The following is a 17157-nucleotide window of genomic DNA, read 5'->3' as shown; positions in this document are numbered from 1 at the left end:
TATATATATATATATATATATATATATATATATATATATACCATTACTGGACACATTTAGTCGCATAGTGCATTGATTGATGCATCAGTATATTATTATATATTATTTTGCAGCAAGTAGACTTTGACAGTAAAAAAAATCTGTCAATATTCCACACATAATGCAAAAACAATCATTCTTCCTTCTTCCACTCACATACTGGGGTACATAGTTGAACTAATTTTGAAATGACCCATGCGCTACCTCCAGAATAACGTCAAATGTTATATTTCTTTACTTGAATCTGTTTTTAAATTGGTTTCTTTTGCTACTTTTCTTTTTTTGCAAAATAGTTTGTAATCTAGAGTGGCGTATTAGACACGCTGAAGGGTTCAGAAAGAGAACTAGTTTTGGAAACAGGTTGGATATATTCTCTTAAAATAATTTGCGAGTTAACTACTATCCTATCTTTAGATTTTAGCGCTCTCTTTCGGCGTACCCATTGTTTCACAGCGACAGAAGTCACAGTGCGCGATGATTGACGTTTGTTTATATAACCTGCCAATCAAGCTGTTATTTTTGACAGCAACTATCAAAACTTATGAATTTGATTGGCATCTTGTCAATCAAAGGATGTGAATATTGGAGTTTTACATGTTCGGAGAGAAGAGTGTAGTAATTGTGTTTGACGTTTGTTTATTAAAGTCGTGTGCGCTTGACAGCTTCCATCAAAATTGAATTAGCCCGTTTGAATTTGATTCATACCTGTCTATAACAATACATGGCGTAAAATTCTGGAGGTAGGGGACATTTTATTTTCTTTTTTGCAGCGCGTTAAAAAACGGCGGGTTCTTTATTTCAACCGAGAGACTAGATGGAATTTAACAACGTGAAAGAGTCCCGGGTTCTTTCGCAGGCGTTTTTAATTTTACTAAAAATTTTAGTCAATTTTTTTAAAATTATTTTCTGGGTATGATATAAAATGACTATACATGAATAAGCGTTGTTGTCGATGTTTGTATAATCCTTTCCTTGGTTCTCGTACGAAATCGGAACTTCGTATATATATGAACTGAACATATTACTTTTATCATATCCATGTTCTTTTAGACTCAACGAATATTTTTGTATCATTAAAAAACGAATGGTATAAAAAGTAAAACCATATCATTTTTTTTTCGTGAGCTATGGAGAGAAAAAATGCCGAGATAATGATGTTAGTGGCCAGGTAAAGAAAAAAGTGCCGGTTTTGTTCGTTCCTTATAAATGGCCTGGGCAATAAGTAGCCCGTCGCTGTATATTGACATGAGCGTGCGTGAAAACAGTTATTTTTAAATAAACTACACAGTTAAAACTGCCAAATTAAAATTGAAAACAATTTTATTTAATGCATTAACAATCTTTCGAGCTTTATTCTGCGATGTATTGCTAGTACTTCATAAGTATAAAAACTTCAGATTTCAATAACGTGTGAAAATTTTAATATTAAAATAAACTAATAGTGGAATAAGTCGGGCTGGTTTAATCAAAGACTTGAAATTCTTGGTCTAATTTATTGAAGTTTTTAGTTCATTATTTTATTGGTAAAAAATGATCTTTTCATTATATATAAAATGGATGCTACACCGTATAAAAATTAATATTTGATCGAATATTTACTTGAAAACATACTTATTTATCTAATTATTTTATTTTATTTTTTAAGTTAAAACAAAATTAATTCAGTTTTTGTCTAAAGGTGCATACATGTATTATGATGTAATATATTTTCTGGCATGCTTTTTGCCATTTATATTCTACGTGCAGTATATTATGTTTCATACCGCAAGTGAGACTAAAAATGAAGCTTTTTTTTTCTCGGTAATGTTTTCAACTAATCTATCATAGAGAAACATCTTTAACTTGTTTCTATAACCCAGCTTATAGGTAAAAACCTTCCGTGGTTTAGAGCTCAGGTCGAGAGAGGAACCGGGGGCAACAGGCGAGTCTTCACATTCCTCTTTTTTAATACGTAAACGAAAGAAGCGCACTCAAAAAATTGCGTACGATTCAACTTCATATCTTGGCTTCCTTTGTCCCAAATTTGCCCTTAAAAATACCCACAGATACTGAGCTTACTTAAGCCCCGATTTAAGGGTCATTCACAAGTAAACTCAGAACCGAAATGCCATTTAGTTCCATTCTTATTGTTCAACCTCTCTCGCTCTATCTCTCTCTCTCGTTTCATTTATTTTACTCTATTTTGATCTCTATATACGTAAGAATGATTCAGAAGTTACTCGATGGAGAATTAGATATTGATACAAGGTTGATATAAAAAGTCGTTCCTTTTTCTATTGAACTGGTCTTTTAATGGTAGACAGTAACGCGTCTTCTCATGAACGGGGCAATTTTTGTACTGTCTTCTATAGAGACTAGTCCCGTCTAGGTTTGTTAATTTTATTCATACAAGGTGGTCCATCTTCCATTTTGAAGACCAGTATTTGTTTCAATAGACAAAATCAATACATCAATGGCTTGATTCAAATTATATTGGGGGAGGTAGTCGGAGCGCGGGGTAGGCTATAAAGGAAAAGCGTTTTAAAAGCCTGCCCACTTTTTTCACGTCAACACAGGAATGGATGGGCTGTTTTTTATTTTTATTTATTTATTTATTTATTTTTTATGTAGGAGTGCAAACTTACCGAAAGTTAACACTTTTTGAGACCTTTTCTGCCGTGCATAAGCACAACCAGTACAACGCATTAATTTTGTGCTAGCCGTCACAATGAGGCCGAGACTGCAGCACAGGCATAACACTGTAGCCTAAGCAGTGGCGGGTCAAGGGGGAGGTGGGTGTCAGGGGGGTCCTGCCCCCCTCCCCCCTTCGGTTTATGAAAAAAATCATATCTCACCTCTTGATATTAGAATTTTGACTAGCTTAATCATAGTTCTAAACCGTACCAATTGGCACCGTTAGCGCCCTCTAAAATACCTAAAATTTTTCGAGGCCGTTCAGCGGGCCCCGAACCCCACGTCAAGGGGGGGGGGGGGGGGGGGGGGAGAGAGGGCGAGGGTCGGCTTCGCATCCTAGGCCTGTCATTCCTAAAAAACCGGACCTCCCCTACAAATAATCCTGGATCCACCCTGCTACAATTATCTATTCTGACACACAAAAAAGAAAAAAAAAACATACACATCATTGTCGTTTCCAGCACCCTTGATCATATTCTCCAATCGATGTAGTTTATTTTTACTAAAATAAGGCGCTAACAGGGAACAGTCACGAAACACTGTAAAACTGCTTTCTCTTAGAAGGTAATTTGCAAAACATAACTAACCAGGCATTGTGAAAAATAAACTTGAAGCTCATAGTAAGATAAACACGTATCCTGTAATACCCCTTAGTATGAATAAGTCGCAACTATTATCCAAAAGGGATGTTGTTTTCGTTACTCAAACCTTCGTTATTGGATACGAAAAATGTGCATACTAGCAAGGCATGAAGAGGGAAGTAATAGGAAAATGTTTGCATGATTACACAAAAGCTGTTACCAGAAATTTAGAAAAGGTAGAATTCGCGAATGTTTCTTTTTTTGAATTTCATTTATTTCATTTTTCTTCAAGCGGATCTATACATCGAGAAAATCTCGTATCACACAGTTGTATACGTAACTTTAAAGACACAAAATCAGCGAGAATACTAACCAGACTACCCTCTGCCGGGTTCGCAGTGCATGTGTATATTTTTCAGCGAGTCTTCAAACTTACTGAATTGGCGAATATTCATTAAATACAGGTTGAGTTTGAAAATCAGCATGATTATGCCATTTTTAAGAAAATTTATGCTGTTTTTTTTTAAAGCATATATGCAATACTGATAACACATTTCAAGTAAAATCGATAAACTCACAGGTGTGATCAATCTTACTGAAATACAGGTCAAGCTCAAAAATCAGCTTGATTGGGCCATTTTTTTCAAAAGTTATGCTGATTTTTCATTTTTTAAAGCATATTTTATCCACCATTATACAGATAAGACAAAAACTGTGTCATATTTTGCTCAAAATTTTGCAGGACTGATTCATAGGACTAATACACAGATCAAGTTAAAAATTATCTTGATCAGTTTAGTTCAGAGGCAAGTATGATACAGCTCAAATTGATAAACCAACTTGATTCGATTATCATTTTTCTTGAATTTATGCAGTTTTTGTGTGAATTTTCATTTTTTTCTCATTTTGGCATTTTCAAAGTATGAACTTGAACTTTCTTGGGCCTGAAGCCTTATGCTTGTTACACATTTTACATACATCCATATACGTAACCTGTTGTGCATAATTAAAATTTGGTGTTGATTTGCTGTTAAGCAAAATGTATTATTGCATCAGAATTGACAGTAGCCTATTTTGTGCATCAGTATTTTCTTTTTGTCTGTACATTGGACAGCTTTGCTGCCTTGTTATAACATATCAATGAAAAAAAAAACTTGAAACATGTACAGTGCAGCATGAAAGGGTACCTTTGCAAAGTGATGTATTAATTTTTAAAACTTATTTCAAATTTTTGGCCAACACTTTACATTTTGGTCACATAAGTGATTTGATTTTAAAATTCCATAATTTTCAAAAATGTAACTGGAATAATTCCTAGAATAAAAAATTACCTTTTAGTTCCTTGTTCTTCAGTTAGGAAGAAGTTGGCATAATAAACAGATGATACACTTTTCATCTTGAAATGCATACAAGTCTATATTCCTGTTTAACAAAGATACATAATATGTGATAAATTGAACATATGGGAGTTTGGGAAATTAAATATATTTTTTTATTTATTCTAGTATACAAAATACTTATGCACCCAAGCAAAATTGAGCAACTTTGATTGTCTGATAACAGGAAGTTACAACTTAAAAATAAAGAAACTATAAAAAATCTACAAATTAATAATCAATTTGCTTTAAACACATATAAATTTTTTAAAAAATATTTGCATTTAATATGTAACAGCATTCACATCTCTCATCAAATGGTCCAAAATTATAAATATTCATTTGAAAGTATGCTGTAATTAAAAAAAACTTAGGTTGGAAAACTTTATCTCAATAACTAAATTTTCATTTTATAAATGTACACGTATCTATATCTTAATAAAAATGTTTGCAATAGCAAGTCACACAAGAAATGCTTACCTATGTTGGAATATAAAACACAAAATCTGCATCCTAAGTAATTTATCAGAGATCAGTTCAAATAAACTTCTGTTCTACCCTGTATGATAAGTTATTTTATCTCATTGTTACTTTCTCAGAAAAATAGTTTGAGCATTAACATTGTTGTTTGTGCCCTGTTCCAGTATTGTTGCTGCAACATTCCCAAACTTATCAGTAGTTGATTAAGAATATTTCTGGATATAAAAGCTCTAACTTAAAGCACAGAAGTTAAAAATACAAGGGAATATATAATATTACCATTTATGCAATCCATTTTGATTAAATATCTTGGAATGACAAATCGGGCATTTGAACAGAAAATGCTTGAAAAAGAGGAGGAAAACTTTTCCTTTCCTATTTATTAATTTCCTATTTCTGAACATTTCATACCATTTCAATGAGCAAACTTTTCTTTACTGTCTTTTACACAAGAAAAAGGAAACCCTATGAAGAGAGGAAATTTACCCTCAAAGTATTGCATATTAACAAAAATATAAATTCAAAATTAACTAATGACACTAGGACGGTGGACCCAGCATATTACACTTGTAATGATCAGGCCTAGCACGACAATACATTAGTACTAGCCAGCTGGTACAGATTTCTCCCTGTGTTACTATGACATGGTACTACTGCGTTTGTGAGGTGCCTTCTTCCCAGACTTCTTTCTCTTTTTCTTTGTTGCGTCATTAAGATGACCACCTGTTTCTGCAAGCAGGGCTTTCCTGGCAGCCTTCTTTTCTTCTTGTTTCTGTTCCCAAATGCGCTCATTTGCCCTCTCTGAAAACAAGGTGGTTTAAAAGTAATTACCTTTCTTCCACAGTTAGTGAATTACGACATATGAAATAGAGATGTGGTAAACAGGATTACATTACAAAAATAAATAATGAATAAATAGATAAATGGGGAAAAAAAGAGAAAAGGAAAAATATCATTTTTTTCAAGAGAAAAAAATTAAAAACCCTATTTATGTTTATGTAATTAATGTAATGTTAAGAATTCAGACACTATATTATCATCATCTGTCATCATGATTACGTTTAACAAGAACAAATTCTATAACTTTTTTACCCTTAAAATTGCACCAAACTTACCAACTGCTTTTTCTGCCAGTTTTAGTCTTTTAAATTCTTTGGACAACCAGACTGATGGACTGTTCAACAAACTAAAAGCCAAAATACAGAGTTTTTTCATTTCTATCAAGCAAATACCAGGCAAGGGAGCCAAGAGAAATTAAATGAATCTCAGATGATATATAGTTTATATTAGACTTTAACTAAAGGTCATTATGTCTGGCATGTTAACAGTAAACATGCAACTACTTTTACCTGGAACATGTATCAGTAGTATATGACCTGGGACAACAAATGAAAATAAGGAAGTTAGGGATTCATTAAAAGCTGTCAAAATTTTTTTTTAAATGCTTTTTATTTCTGACTCTATATTTAATCATTAGTTGACTGGAAAATTTGTTTAAAAATCTTACCCCAATGAGCAAGATTTAGGCAGATGGACCTTGGTTCCAATGTAAAGAGACTCTTCACATGGAGGTAAAAGAGCTCTGAAATAAAAAATGGAAAAACAACTAAACAACCAATAATCATATTATTGTATGAATATTCACATCTACAGCAATCTCTGGAACTGTAAAAATATATACTTATTAGTAGGAATGTAAAGCATCTGTATTGCATATTAAGGATAAGATGCATTTATAGAATACTATTCAAAGGAACATTTTGATAAAACAAGATTGTAACAATTATTATCAAGGTATAAGATTTCCACTTTACCAAAAATTGAGGAAAACTGAGACTATAATAATACTGCCGTGTTTGAATTTATAAATATTTTGCTTTTAAAGCCTAAACATCATGACAGTTATTATACCTTTTCAGTGTGTCCTCAGAAATATTGACCCCCTTCTCTCTCAGCTTGGCAGACATTGCACGCACTTCTCTAGTCTTTTCTGTTTCCACCTCCTGCAGAGAATAAATCACAAGAAATTTCAGTCTTTCATGTTGCTAATTAAACTAAACAGACTTATTTTTTGCTGAAAAATTTCTGAATTTGTGTGTGTGTTTGTGTGTGTTCAAACACATGAACCAAACATGCACATATATGTGCTCAAAGATAAAAAGAGAGAGAGAGGGAGGAAGGGGAGCTCTATACCACCACATGAACCAAGCATTCGCAGATATGTGCAAAAAGATAAAGATAGGGAGGGAGGAAGAGTAGCTCTATACCACAATGTCTCTCCGTGTTGATATCTCAATGACTTTTGCAGGTTTCTCTTCATGTTTCTTGCGTGTATGGCCTGCTGAGTGGCTGCGTGCACGGAGATGAGTTTCTGAAATTAAATATGGAAAATACGTCTTTTTTAATAGATTGCCATAAGGGCACCAACTTTAATAAAAAAAATACCATTGCCTAGTATATCTGAATTATTCACAAACTTTGTGTTGAAAAAGGTGAAAACTAACTTCTTTCTCTTATCAAGTGAAGGAATAACTATAACTCACCAATTACTTTCTTTACTATCTCTATTGTAATAATCCTAAGTTCAGTAAAAATGTTATGCAGTAAGAATGTGTGTGTGTGTGTGTGTGTGTGTGTGTGTGTGTGTGTTTGTGTATGAAACTATCCAAGGCTATTTCAGGTAAAATAAAAAGGTAATATCTTACTGTGGTGGGGCCTGTGAGTTTCAGTGGCAGCAGAGAAGGGCCTGGGCTTGGACTCTCTGAGAACAGGATAAAGAAACAATTTAGTTGCAACAATAAATCTTCAATTTAACTTAAATTTCTACATCCAAAGGCATGTATAAAAATAATTTTAAAAAATCTAAACCCAAAGCATAAAATAAGATGAAAAAATTACAAAGTACACCAGCTGGTCCTGACAGGCCTATTATATAAGTTTACTGTAAAACCTACCTGTCTTTGCAATGTGTTCCATGTCTTGCTGTGGTTGGTCTGTTTACAGGGGGTTTACTACTCTTTGAATGTCTCCTGTCTACGCTGCCAAACTGATCCTAAATATGATATTTATCATTGTTTAGATAGTGAATAACTTGTTATGACCAAACTTAGTGCACAGAAAACATTTTTTTTCCTTTTGGGAGTGGGGAGGGGGGTATGTTTAAACAAGGAGTAGGCTTACATAGGAATACAGTTTATTAAAAAATGAAATTTTCTTCATGGCCAGAGTTTGGTCTCATGCAATCATATAAGAGTTAATGGCTAAAAACACACTTCATGGAATTGAAACTACATGTACATGTATTACTGAATGCAAACACAATAGCTTGTAAATCCTATAAATGAATATGGAAGATAGAACATAAAAAGTATAACATACTTGCTGTGGGGCATTGTTTGTCTGCTCTAGCTCCCCATGGTGGTTTCCATGGGCACTGGTTGCTTCCTGGTTCCCACAATTATCAGTATCTGTTTCAAGGTTTTCTTCTTCCACTGCAGATGCTGGCTTTATGGCATTATCATCCCCAGATGGTGACCTTGACCTTGACACAGCTAATTTGCTGCTATGAAGAAGTGAAGTAATCCTGTTACCAAGCTCCTTAGATATCAAGTTGTCCAGTCTGCTGCCACTGCGGGCTGGCTCACTGTTCTCTGTGTCTCCAGTGTCCAACGTGTCACCTCCACCAAGGCTGTCAGTATCATTCACATCAGCAGAAGCATCAGATGTCACTCTTGACACCAGTGTCTCTACCTCTGGCTCCTTTCTGGCAGGTTGCACACCCAGAGGTTTCACACTGTCACTAGGCTGTCCACTTTCTTTTTTGTTCTTCTGTGCCTTAGCACAGAACAACTCCCTCCTCTTTGCGGTGATTGGCCTAAGTCTCTTTGGTGGGGTTGCTAGCTGTTCTTGAGCATTACCCTGGCTATCCAAACTTGCTTCATTATCAGGTGCCACAGGGACGTGACCTATCCGAGAACCTGGTCTTTGTAGAGGGTCACCCTGTGTGGGCTCTTCAAGTTGGTTCCCACTGGATACAGCACTGGCTGGACGCCTTATTGCACTGTTTGGTCTTTGCAGTAAGTGTCTACTCACATTCGCAGTCTTTGGTCTATGTAGTAAACTAGAGGTTCTCCCCCCATTGTCCACCAGGGCTGGAGGGACATAGTCCTTGGGTTTTTGTGCCTGACCTTCAATGAGATGTACAGATTTTGATTCTATAAGCCCAGATCTATCAAATTCTAGAGTTTTTGTTATTTTGAATCTTGGAACAGCATCTTCTGTTGGTGCCCCAAACAGGTCTTTTGACTGGGAAAGTCTGCCTATTTCATAATAATTCTTCACCTTACTGGAAACCACTTTGGTTGGTGACCATGACCTTGGCATTTCCTCATGACCCTGAACTTTACCTTCACCTTTACCTTCCAAACCATCATCAAGGTCATTCTCACTATCAGAGAGTGTCATCTGAGAAATGACAGTATCTGTAACTTTCCTTCTAGGTTTTCTTAGTAGTGTTATTTTATTTGGTCCCTGTTGACTTTTCTCCTCTATCTCTTCATCCCCATAATCTACCTCTGCAGTCGGTACATCTGCACCCTTCTCCCCATTGCTCTGGTTACCAGCAGATTTAGGCCTCCTCAGCACAGTTTTACTGCTCACTTTGCCCCTGTTGAAGATGACATTATCTCGAATCAATCTTGGTGGTCGACTGGTGCCACTTATCTCTAAATCTCTATCCTGGGCAGGACTTGAAGCTTGGTTTTCAACCACCCTGTGTCTTAGTTTGTCCGTGTCTACTTTCATTCCTGTGTCTACCCTACTCTTGATGTTCTTCAGGTTTATTTTCCCACTCTTGGGCCTATGGGCTTGATCAGGGTTCCGAGGGGTTATAGGTACTGTGATGTTCCTCTCCTCAGCAAAGGTGACACCACGTCTGACTGGTTGTGACGGCATAGATCCAAAACCATCTCCAGAATTACTGGCAGTCTGGAGATCATTAGCAGCAACCACAGCATCAATGTCTTCCCCTAAAAGACTTGACATTTCAACATCTTCATTACTTTGTTCAAGACCACCATTCTGTTCACTTTCCTGTTCTTTCTTAACGTCCATGTAATCATTGAGAGGTCGCGAGAGAATTTTTGAAGGCAGATCTACGTTTGCATGTACATAGGCAAATCCTTTCTTTTTCTGCACTGTGATGATTCCATAAGAGGAGGCACTGCTTGCTATGCTTCTCACCTCAAGGTCATCGTCTACATTGTTGTCACCATTCTCACTGCCCAACAGCCTGAAACAAACTCAATAATTTACAGGAGTTCAAACATAATGTTAAAAATACTGTATACAGAAATTTTTAACTGCCATAGTGGTGGAGATGTCTTGACCATGTGTTAGAACAATAATGACTTTCAAATTGCTCTCAGTACATTCATACATAAAGCAAAACTGAGGAAATTATAAAAACTATAAAAACTCTCAGCTATTTAGAAATACTAGTAAATAAAAATGAATAGCTTTGTGTTATTAAATTAATCTTATGATATACACAGGATAAGGTCAGAAAATTTTGATTATTAGTTCAATTTATATTATTCTCTATGAGTATTTTTTATTTTATTTATATAATTTTTATTAATTTATTTTGTTCAATAATATTTTCTCATACTCAGTGCACAAGTGCATAGCACATTTGACCTTTTTTTAGTTATTTGACTTGGATGGACTGGATAATTAAAGAAAAAGCAATAAAATAACAGCATAAAATTGCCCTACCTGTCAGTGTCAATCTCATCCTCTGGATCTCTGTCATCAAACTGTGCACTAGGAAGATCCAGAGAGATTCTTTGTGGTTCTGGTGGCAGTGGTGGGATTTCCTCTTGTGCCCTGTGAAATCATGTTCTTTTAACATTTTATTGTTCCTCTCTTTGCAATTTCATTAACATCAAAAAGTCACTTTAAAGAATATTTTAATTTCAAATGATGGGGGTTAAATCTTTATGTAACAAAAAAGCTTTTTCAGTAATTTTCCCTTATCACCAAGGTATACCTTCAAAAAAACACTGACATAATTAGGATATGTAAGCCCATTCTTTTTGAATTCAGACTGCCAATTTTCTACCATCAAGGGTGAAATTCATAAGTCTCTATCTCTTTAACATATACCCAATCACCACATCAAATCATATGAACATTTCTCTTTCTACATTTGAGTTAGAGAACCAATGGTAATCATGTTACAGTCTCCATTATTGCATTACATATACTAGTAGACAGCCCACAAAATCAACTGCACCATTCCACGAAGAAGGCAACAGAATGCTGACATATATAAGTGTAAAGCACCTCCACAAATAATCTACTCACATCTCACTGCCAGTGTCTGTGGGTGTCATCTGCATCATGTCTGGAGATGTCCTGGGTACTGGAGGTAAAGACTGACCCTGCTTTCCATAGGACTGGTTGACTGAAATATCAATAACAGAAAAATACAATCTTAGTTCTTTCATTTTTTCACCATGGGACTGAAGGAGGGAAATCACAATAACAGCAAATAAAACATGATCTTTTTCATGCTAGGCATGGTGGACTAAAATCACAATAACAGCTATGGATCATCTCTGCTCCTTTCCACATCCACTTCGTTGAGATTTTGATGTTGCTTGCAGTGTATTTTACTTTCAACAATTGCCAGTCCAGTAATGAATAAAGAATCAATTTGTCCTCTTTCTTACCTTCATTCAAGCTGTTGGAAAAAGAGGACAACTACTGATTCATTATGATTGTCAAAATAAAATAAAATCGATTTCCTTTTTCAAGATAAGTCAAACTTCTGACTAAATTTCTTATATTATGAAAAACAGAGCCTGTGGCTTATATCCCTGCCTGTTACAGATCACCCAGAACTGAAATCATAATGACTGAAATAATCAGGTATCACAACTGATTTTTTCTCACGTTGGGTAAAACTGATAAATGTTGAAGCTGACATCCTTAACATAATTTGTAAGTGGTTTAGTATTCCTTAATGCAGAATTAACTTTCTAAAGTAAAGTGTTGATACCAAACATTTGTACCTTCATACTGATATGTGACGTCACTGCAGTTTTTTCAGCAATGAACTGCTAGTTACAAAAACATCTTGTTTTTCATTTTAATCTTAAATTTTTTTTTTCTTTTTTTTTATTTATAAAAATGTATTTCATAGTTATGGAAATCAACTCATTTGGTGCTTTCAACCTAACTAACAAACTGTTCTTATCAGCATTTATCATAAAGATCAGGAATAACATTTTCTATCTCCTCCAGGGCCGTAGCCTCCGGGGGGGCAGGGGGGGCAGCTGCCCCCCCTGGGATTTGAGGCGCAAATATGGCAAAATGGCAAAATGAACCCACAATTTTTGACTTCTGATTGAGCAATAAATAACAGTTAAAATGCACTAGAATGCAGTATTATACATACAGTTTTTTAAAAATTTTCCACACCCACCCCACCCCCTCGGGGGCTTTGCCCCCTCGTGTCCGCTTACTGCCCCCCCTGGCATTTTGCTCAGGCTACGGCCCTGTCCTCTGACGTTTAAACTGGAACTAGTCTAAAATTTTATCATCTTCAAATATTACCAAACCAAGACATTTAACCTAAAAAAAAAAAAAAAAAAAACAGTATACAAATGTTTAGTTACAGGTGCAAGTATACAACCAAGATGTATCAATCAATGCATGTAAAATTATCTCTGATAAAACTTTTCATAACATCACATCATATAAACAAACCTGTCTTCCACAGTGGGGCAGATTTTAGGTCCTGTAGACTGTAAACTTGAATCTGCAGCATGGATGCCATTATGTCACCCTCAGCTGTGCTAAATAGCTAGGCTAGCTCCACAGGTAATCATATGGTTGACATAATTCACGAATACACTGTAGTTCGTGTTAACTGTAGCTAATAACTATGTCAAATACTTGGAAAATTAGATAAATCCATCTTTTTCGCATTAATATTATCAAGCTGGAAGCATTCATTTGTGATGAAGAACATTTCACTTTGATAATGGTTCACATTTTATCTTCTCTTCTGAATTCTACATGAAGTGAAGCAGGTTCAGCAGATTCCTCTAATAGCCCTCTCCTAATGGTTAACTCTTTTTGCTTAATTTCCAATATTTGAAATTGTCGCAGTGTATTTAAGCAGCCTTCACATGTGATATGCTACCAGTCTGTATGCATGTATTCCATACACAGATCTTTAAACTTACATCCCCATACTTTACATATATAGTGTATTTACAGTTTGTTCTTGGGGTATCAAGTAACTATGAATGTTACTCCTTATTTCAGCACTTCACAAGCCTAGCAACCACAGCAATGGCAACTCTCCCATATTATACCATATGATACACCTCCCTGAACTTTACATGTCATTTCCCAGACAAAATCTTTAAAAATGGGACCAGGGAGAAGTGTTTCAATACCTATATCATTTCAGTCAATTTAAGATGAGACAATCAATATAGTCATGTGAAGTTACCTGCATTTGTGACTCAAGTCACGCCCGTGATTGAAATTCAATATAAAAAATCAATTGGAACCAAAGGCAAGTTATTCACTCAAGCTTTGTTTAAAGTTTATCAATTTCTATATATACTGTAGGCCTGTCTAAACAAACACAAGCCAGTTTAAGCTCCTATGTGCAAATAAAGGCTTAAAAGAAGTGAGTATAGCACATGCATCGGGTTACTACTGCAAATTCTCACCACACAAAAAGTAACAAGATAATCTCAACATTTTGCCATGTTTGAGCAGTATACCCCCTGTTCTGGATGTAATACTTGACTGCACAACAATAGGGTGTACACAGTCACACAATATAATTTAGTCTATGAATCACACTTCACTTCATAACATAATACACAACATAAGTCCCATCGATACGAGTGTGGTGGCTGTGCAGTGTATAACAGAAATCAATCCTATTATGTGAAATTACTCTCAGCTTGGTCCAATGTAAATCATCATTCAGGTCTTTTAAACCAAGAGGTGTACATTTACAGTAATCAAGGATGGCAATAAAAATTACAGCAAAATGTGTATGATACAATAGATATGTAAATCTGGAAATAAGCCATATCATAGCCAATATTCTATCTTCATATCCACAGGGGATAGAGGGACAGATTCAAGCTACCACTTACCAAAGTGAGTGGAATAAATAATCTGACACAAACAGAAAATATGTCCAAATATCCTAACTTGCACTATTTCTCCAGAAATGCTAGTGGGGAAGGTGGGATGGGTGAGGAGGCAATGCACCCCCCCCCCCCTCCCCCTTCATATTCTGGATCTATCTGTTAGAGTGCAGTTAATTTCTGCATTTATTTAATACTTGTAATATATAAAAATGGCATGCTTTTCTTTTGTGGTAATCTGTTATAACATACACGAGAGATTGTAATAATTTTCTCGTTCACAAAAAGATCAAAATGACTGTTATAACTGGATAGCATTTGAATCAATCAAACAATCCATTACATCTTTGAGAAAATGGTTCTCAAAATCAATATATGTCATTAAGGTTTTCTTTGAAGGTGAGCCAAAAGAAGAAATCAATAGGAATACTGCTGTGCCCTATATTTATGCATTATTTCAGTTCTTACATTACAGTGTGTTCTTAATTGACTTTGATGAAAAACTAAAGCTAAACACAGGGCTTACACACATCTTGTGTCTAAACTTTCCTGCCGTGATTGAAAAAACTTGTGATAAGGAGCTGACATATTTATACAGACGTGATAGAAAAAAAACTTGCTCAGTTGCTAGGATATTATGAATGCACTAGCTAATGAAATTATTTTCAACAGAATTAAACCTGAAAACAAAAGAAACTAATATTTGTTCACAATATAGACAACAAAGCTGAGCTTTTATTGGTGGAATCAACCTTGAGTACTCTAATACAGTGCTACATGTGTTTTCCAAATATATAAGACTGGGTTCCCATACCTAGATTGATCTAGCAGGATTGATCCATCTCCGAGGGGTATCTCGCTAAATTGCTTTCAGCTGAAGTGGCTTAGATGTCTGGCACCCCTACTGAAGCTGTTAAATGATAATTAATTACCCCCTAGCAACTTCAGTAGATGTGACAGACATATAAGCCGCTTAAGTTGATTGAAATTTAGCTAGAATCCCCTCGGAGATAGATTGATCCACAGTTAGTACGATAGGGTCTGGAAATAGTCCCTAAATATAAGTTGTTTACGTGGGTGCTCCACTAGAACTGACATAAACTTCTCTACTGTGTGTATGTATGTATTCTACATCATTTTATGCTTTATTTTTTGTCATTTCAAACCTACTTGTAATGTCCACTTGGCTATTCATGAATTCTTGAAGGGACCGTTCCACATGTTTTCTGGAAAAATCATCATCCACACATGGGGAGTATCCCTTTGGAAGCCTCTCCTCTGGGTCAAACTTGGCACCCTTTACTATAAACAAAGACATAAACCTCTTATCTTTAACATTTAGCAAACCCTGTTAATATCTCACCTTACTTGTTCTTTAACAATGTAGTAATCCGACAATTGAACACTATAATTGTAATACGTTTTCGAGTAATTTTCATCAAGTATCTTTTAATTTAAACTAAGCTCAGTCAACAGATAGATAAAAGCAATGTCTATAAAATAGAAAGAAAGAAAAGAATAAAACAAGAGCAACAAATAAAAGTTTTCTGAAGTTATGAATTAATGAATGAATAAATTGAGGAACTGCTAAGGTACTACCTCCAATGGCTACCCTACTGGGCTCCCCAGGGTGAGCTGGTGGAATAGAAGGGTCTCTGGTGTTGCCGTGAAGTTTGTTTTTCTTGCCACTGGAAGGTCTGTGTTTTTTCCCACTGTCTGGCCTTTGCCTCTGACTGAACTGCTTCATAAGCTCTGGAATGGAAGAGTTGCTGCCCCTGAAAAGACATGCATTTCAGTGATCATGTTGGAAATTTCCAGAACATGTTTTCACAAATATAAAAAAATAAAAATTCTAATCATGTTACTCCTTTATTTATTTTTTAGAAGGGGGTGGGGGGTAAGCAAGTTTCATTAATTTTATAACTACAAATATGTTTCACCTATTGAAATGTTAATTTATTTCATGTGTAAAAGAACAAACATTTTTGTTTGCATTATTCCCACAACCTGTACTAGTAAGTCTCACCATGCAGTTTTCTGAGAGAGCAACCCAGATAATGTGTCATCTGTTTTTGCTATTTCCAGGTCAGAATGGCTGTTGGAGCGTTTCTTAAGAGAGCTGGAAGTTGCTTTAATGTCTCTGTGGTCTCCAAGTCCAAAGTTGTACACAGCTGCCTTGACCTGGTCTAGTTGATGTAGGGAAGCACTAGCGGGTCTGAGCCAACTCTGGAGATACAATGGTCCATTATTACCTTATCCTAAGTGTTAATGTACTATTATAAACATCTCTCTCTCCCTCCCTCCCCCCCCCTCTCTCACTCTCTCTCTCAATATTATCATCATCATTTTAATATTATCATCATTAAACTCTAATTAATTTAATGAAGATTCAAGACCAACCGGGGCATTCACTTGGTTCATTTTTTACAAAGACCATTAAAGATTCGACTGCTCGCATAAGAAAACTGGCTGGCCATGACTCAGCCACAGTAATGCAATGCGTTGCTTGAGGTTAAACCTTATTGAATGCTGAATAATTACTTATGCAAACAATTTAGACAAGTTGATCTGTCTGTAACATGTCACCATGGGACTTGGAAATGAATAACTACAGTTTTATGTGAGCAACTCTACCTTAGAAGCAAGAGCCTGGTCATCTGGAACTTCTTCGTCGTTGTCTTCCATGGTTTTTGTTAATTCAAGGCACTCACATAATGATTTTATGGGTTAGAATATAAATATAATTTCAAAGTACGAGCCAAAATCCACTACACGTCCGCCATGACAGTTTACATAGGAAACGGGGTTTGATATGAGAAATGT

At 35.5% G+C, this 17157-nt stretch overlaps 1 protein-coding gene across 1 annotated transcript; it reads right to left on the bottom strand.

Annotated features, from left to right (window-relative positions):
- Positions 1-4762: 4762 nt before the first annotated feature.
- LOC106180519 (uncharacterized) lies at positions 4763-17145 on the bottom strand. Its single transcript, XM_013564529.2, has 14 exons — positions 16969-17145; positions 16361-16560; positions 15934-16109; positions 15505-15636; positions 11516-11615; positions 10925-11035; positions 8528-10439; positions 8104-8201; positions 7855-7910; positions 7417-7520; positions 7061-7152; positions 6657-6731; positions 6265-6335; positions 4763-5950 (listed from the first exon to the last, which is right to left on the bottom strand). Exons 1-14 carry the CDS (start codon positions 17017-17019, stop codon positions 5787-5789), a joined length of 3342 nt encoding a protein of 1113 aa, XP_013419983.2. The 5' UTR covers positions 17020-17145; the 3' UTR covers positions 4763-5786.
- Positions 17146-17157: the final 12 nt, after the last annotated feature.

This window comes from Lingula anatina, chromosome 3 (assembly GCF_051362555.1).
Source record: "Lingula anatina isolate TDL-2025a chromosome 3, LinAna3.0, whole genome shotgun sequence".
Taxonomy (NCBI): Eukaryota; Metazoa; Brachiopoda; class Lingulata; order Lingulida; family Lingulidae; genus Lingula; species Lingula anatina.
Note: the sequence above shows the minus strand (reverse complement) of the source record. Positions and strands in the feature narration are given on the sequence as shown.

What these genes read in the sequence shown, in the direction of transcription:
- LOC106180519 (XM_013564529.2), bottom strand. Translation starts at nt 17,019, where the DNA reads ATGGAAGACAACGACGAAGAAGTTCCAGATGACCAGGCTCTTGCTTCT. An exon ending in ACAGACACTGGCAGTGAGAT is followed by an intron (nt 11,036 to 11,515) that starts GTGAGTAGATTA and finishes ATGATTTCACAG; the next exon opens with GGCACAAGAGGAAATCCCAC. An exon ending in GGAACACATTGCAAAGACAG is followed by an intron (nt 7,911 to 8,103) that starts GTAGGTTTTACA and finishes TCCTGTTCTCAG; the next exon opens with AGAGTCCAAGCCCAGGCCCT.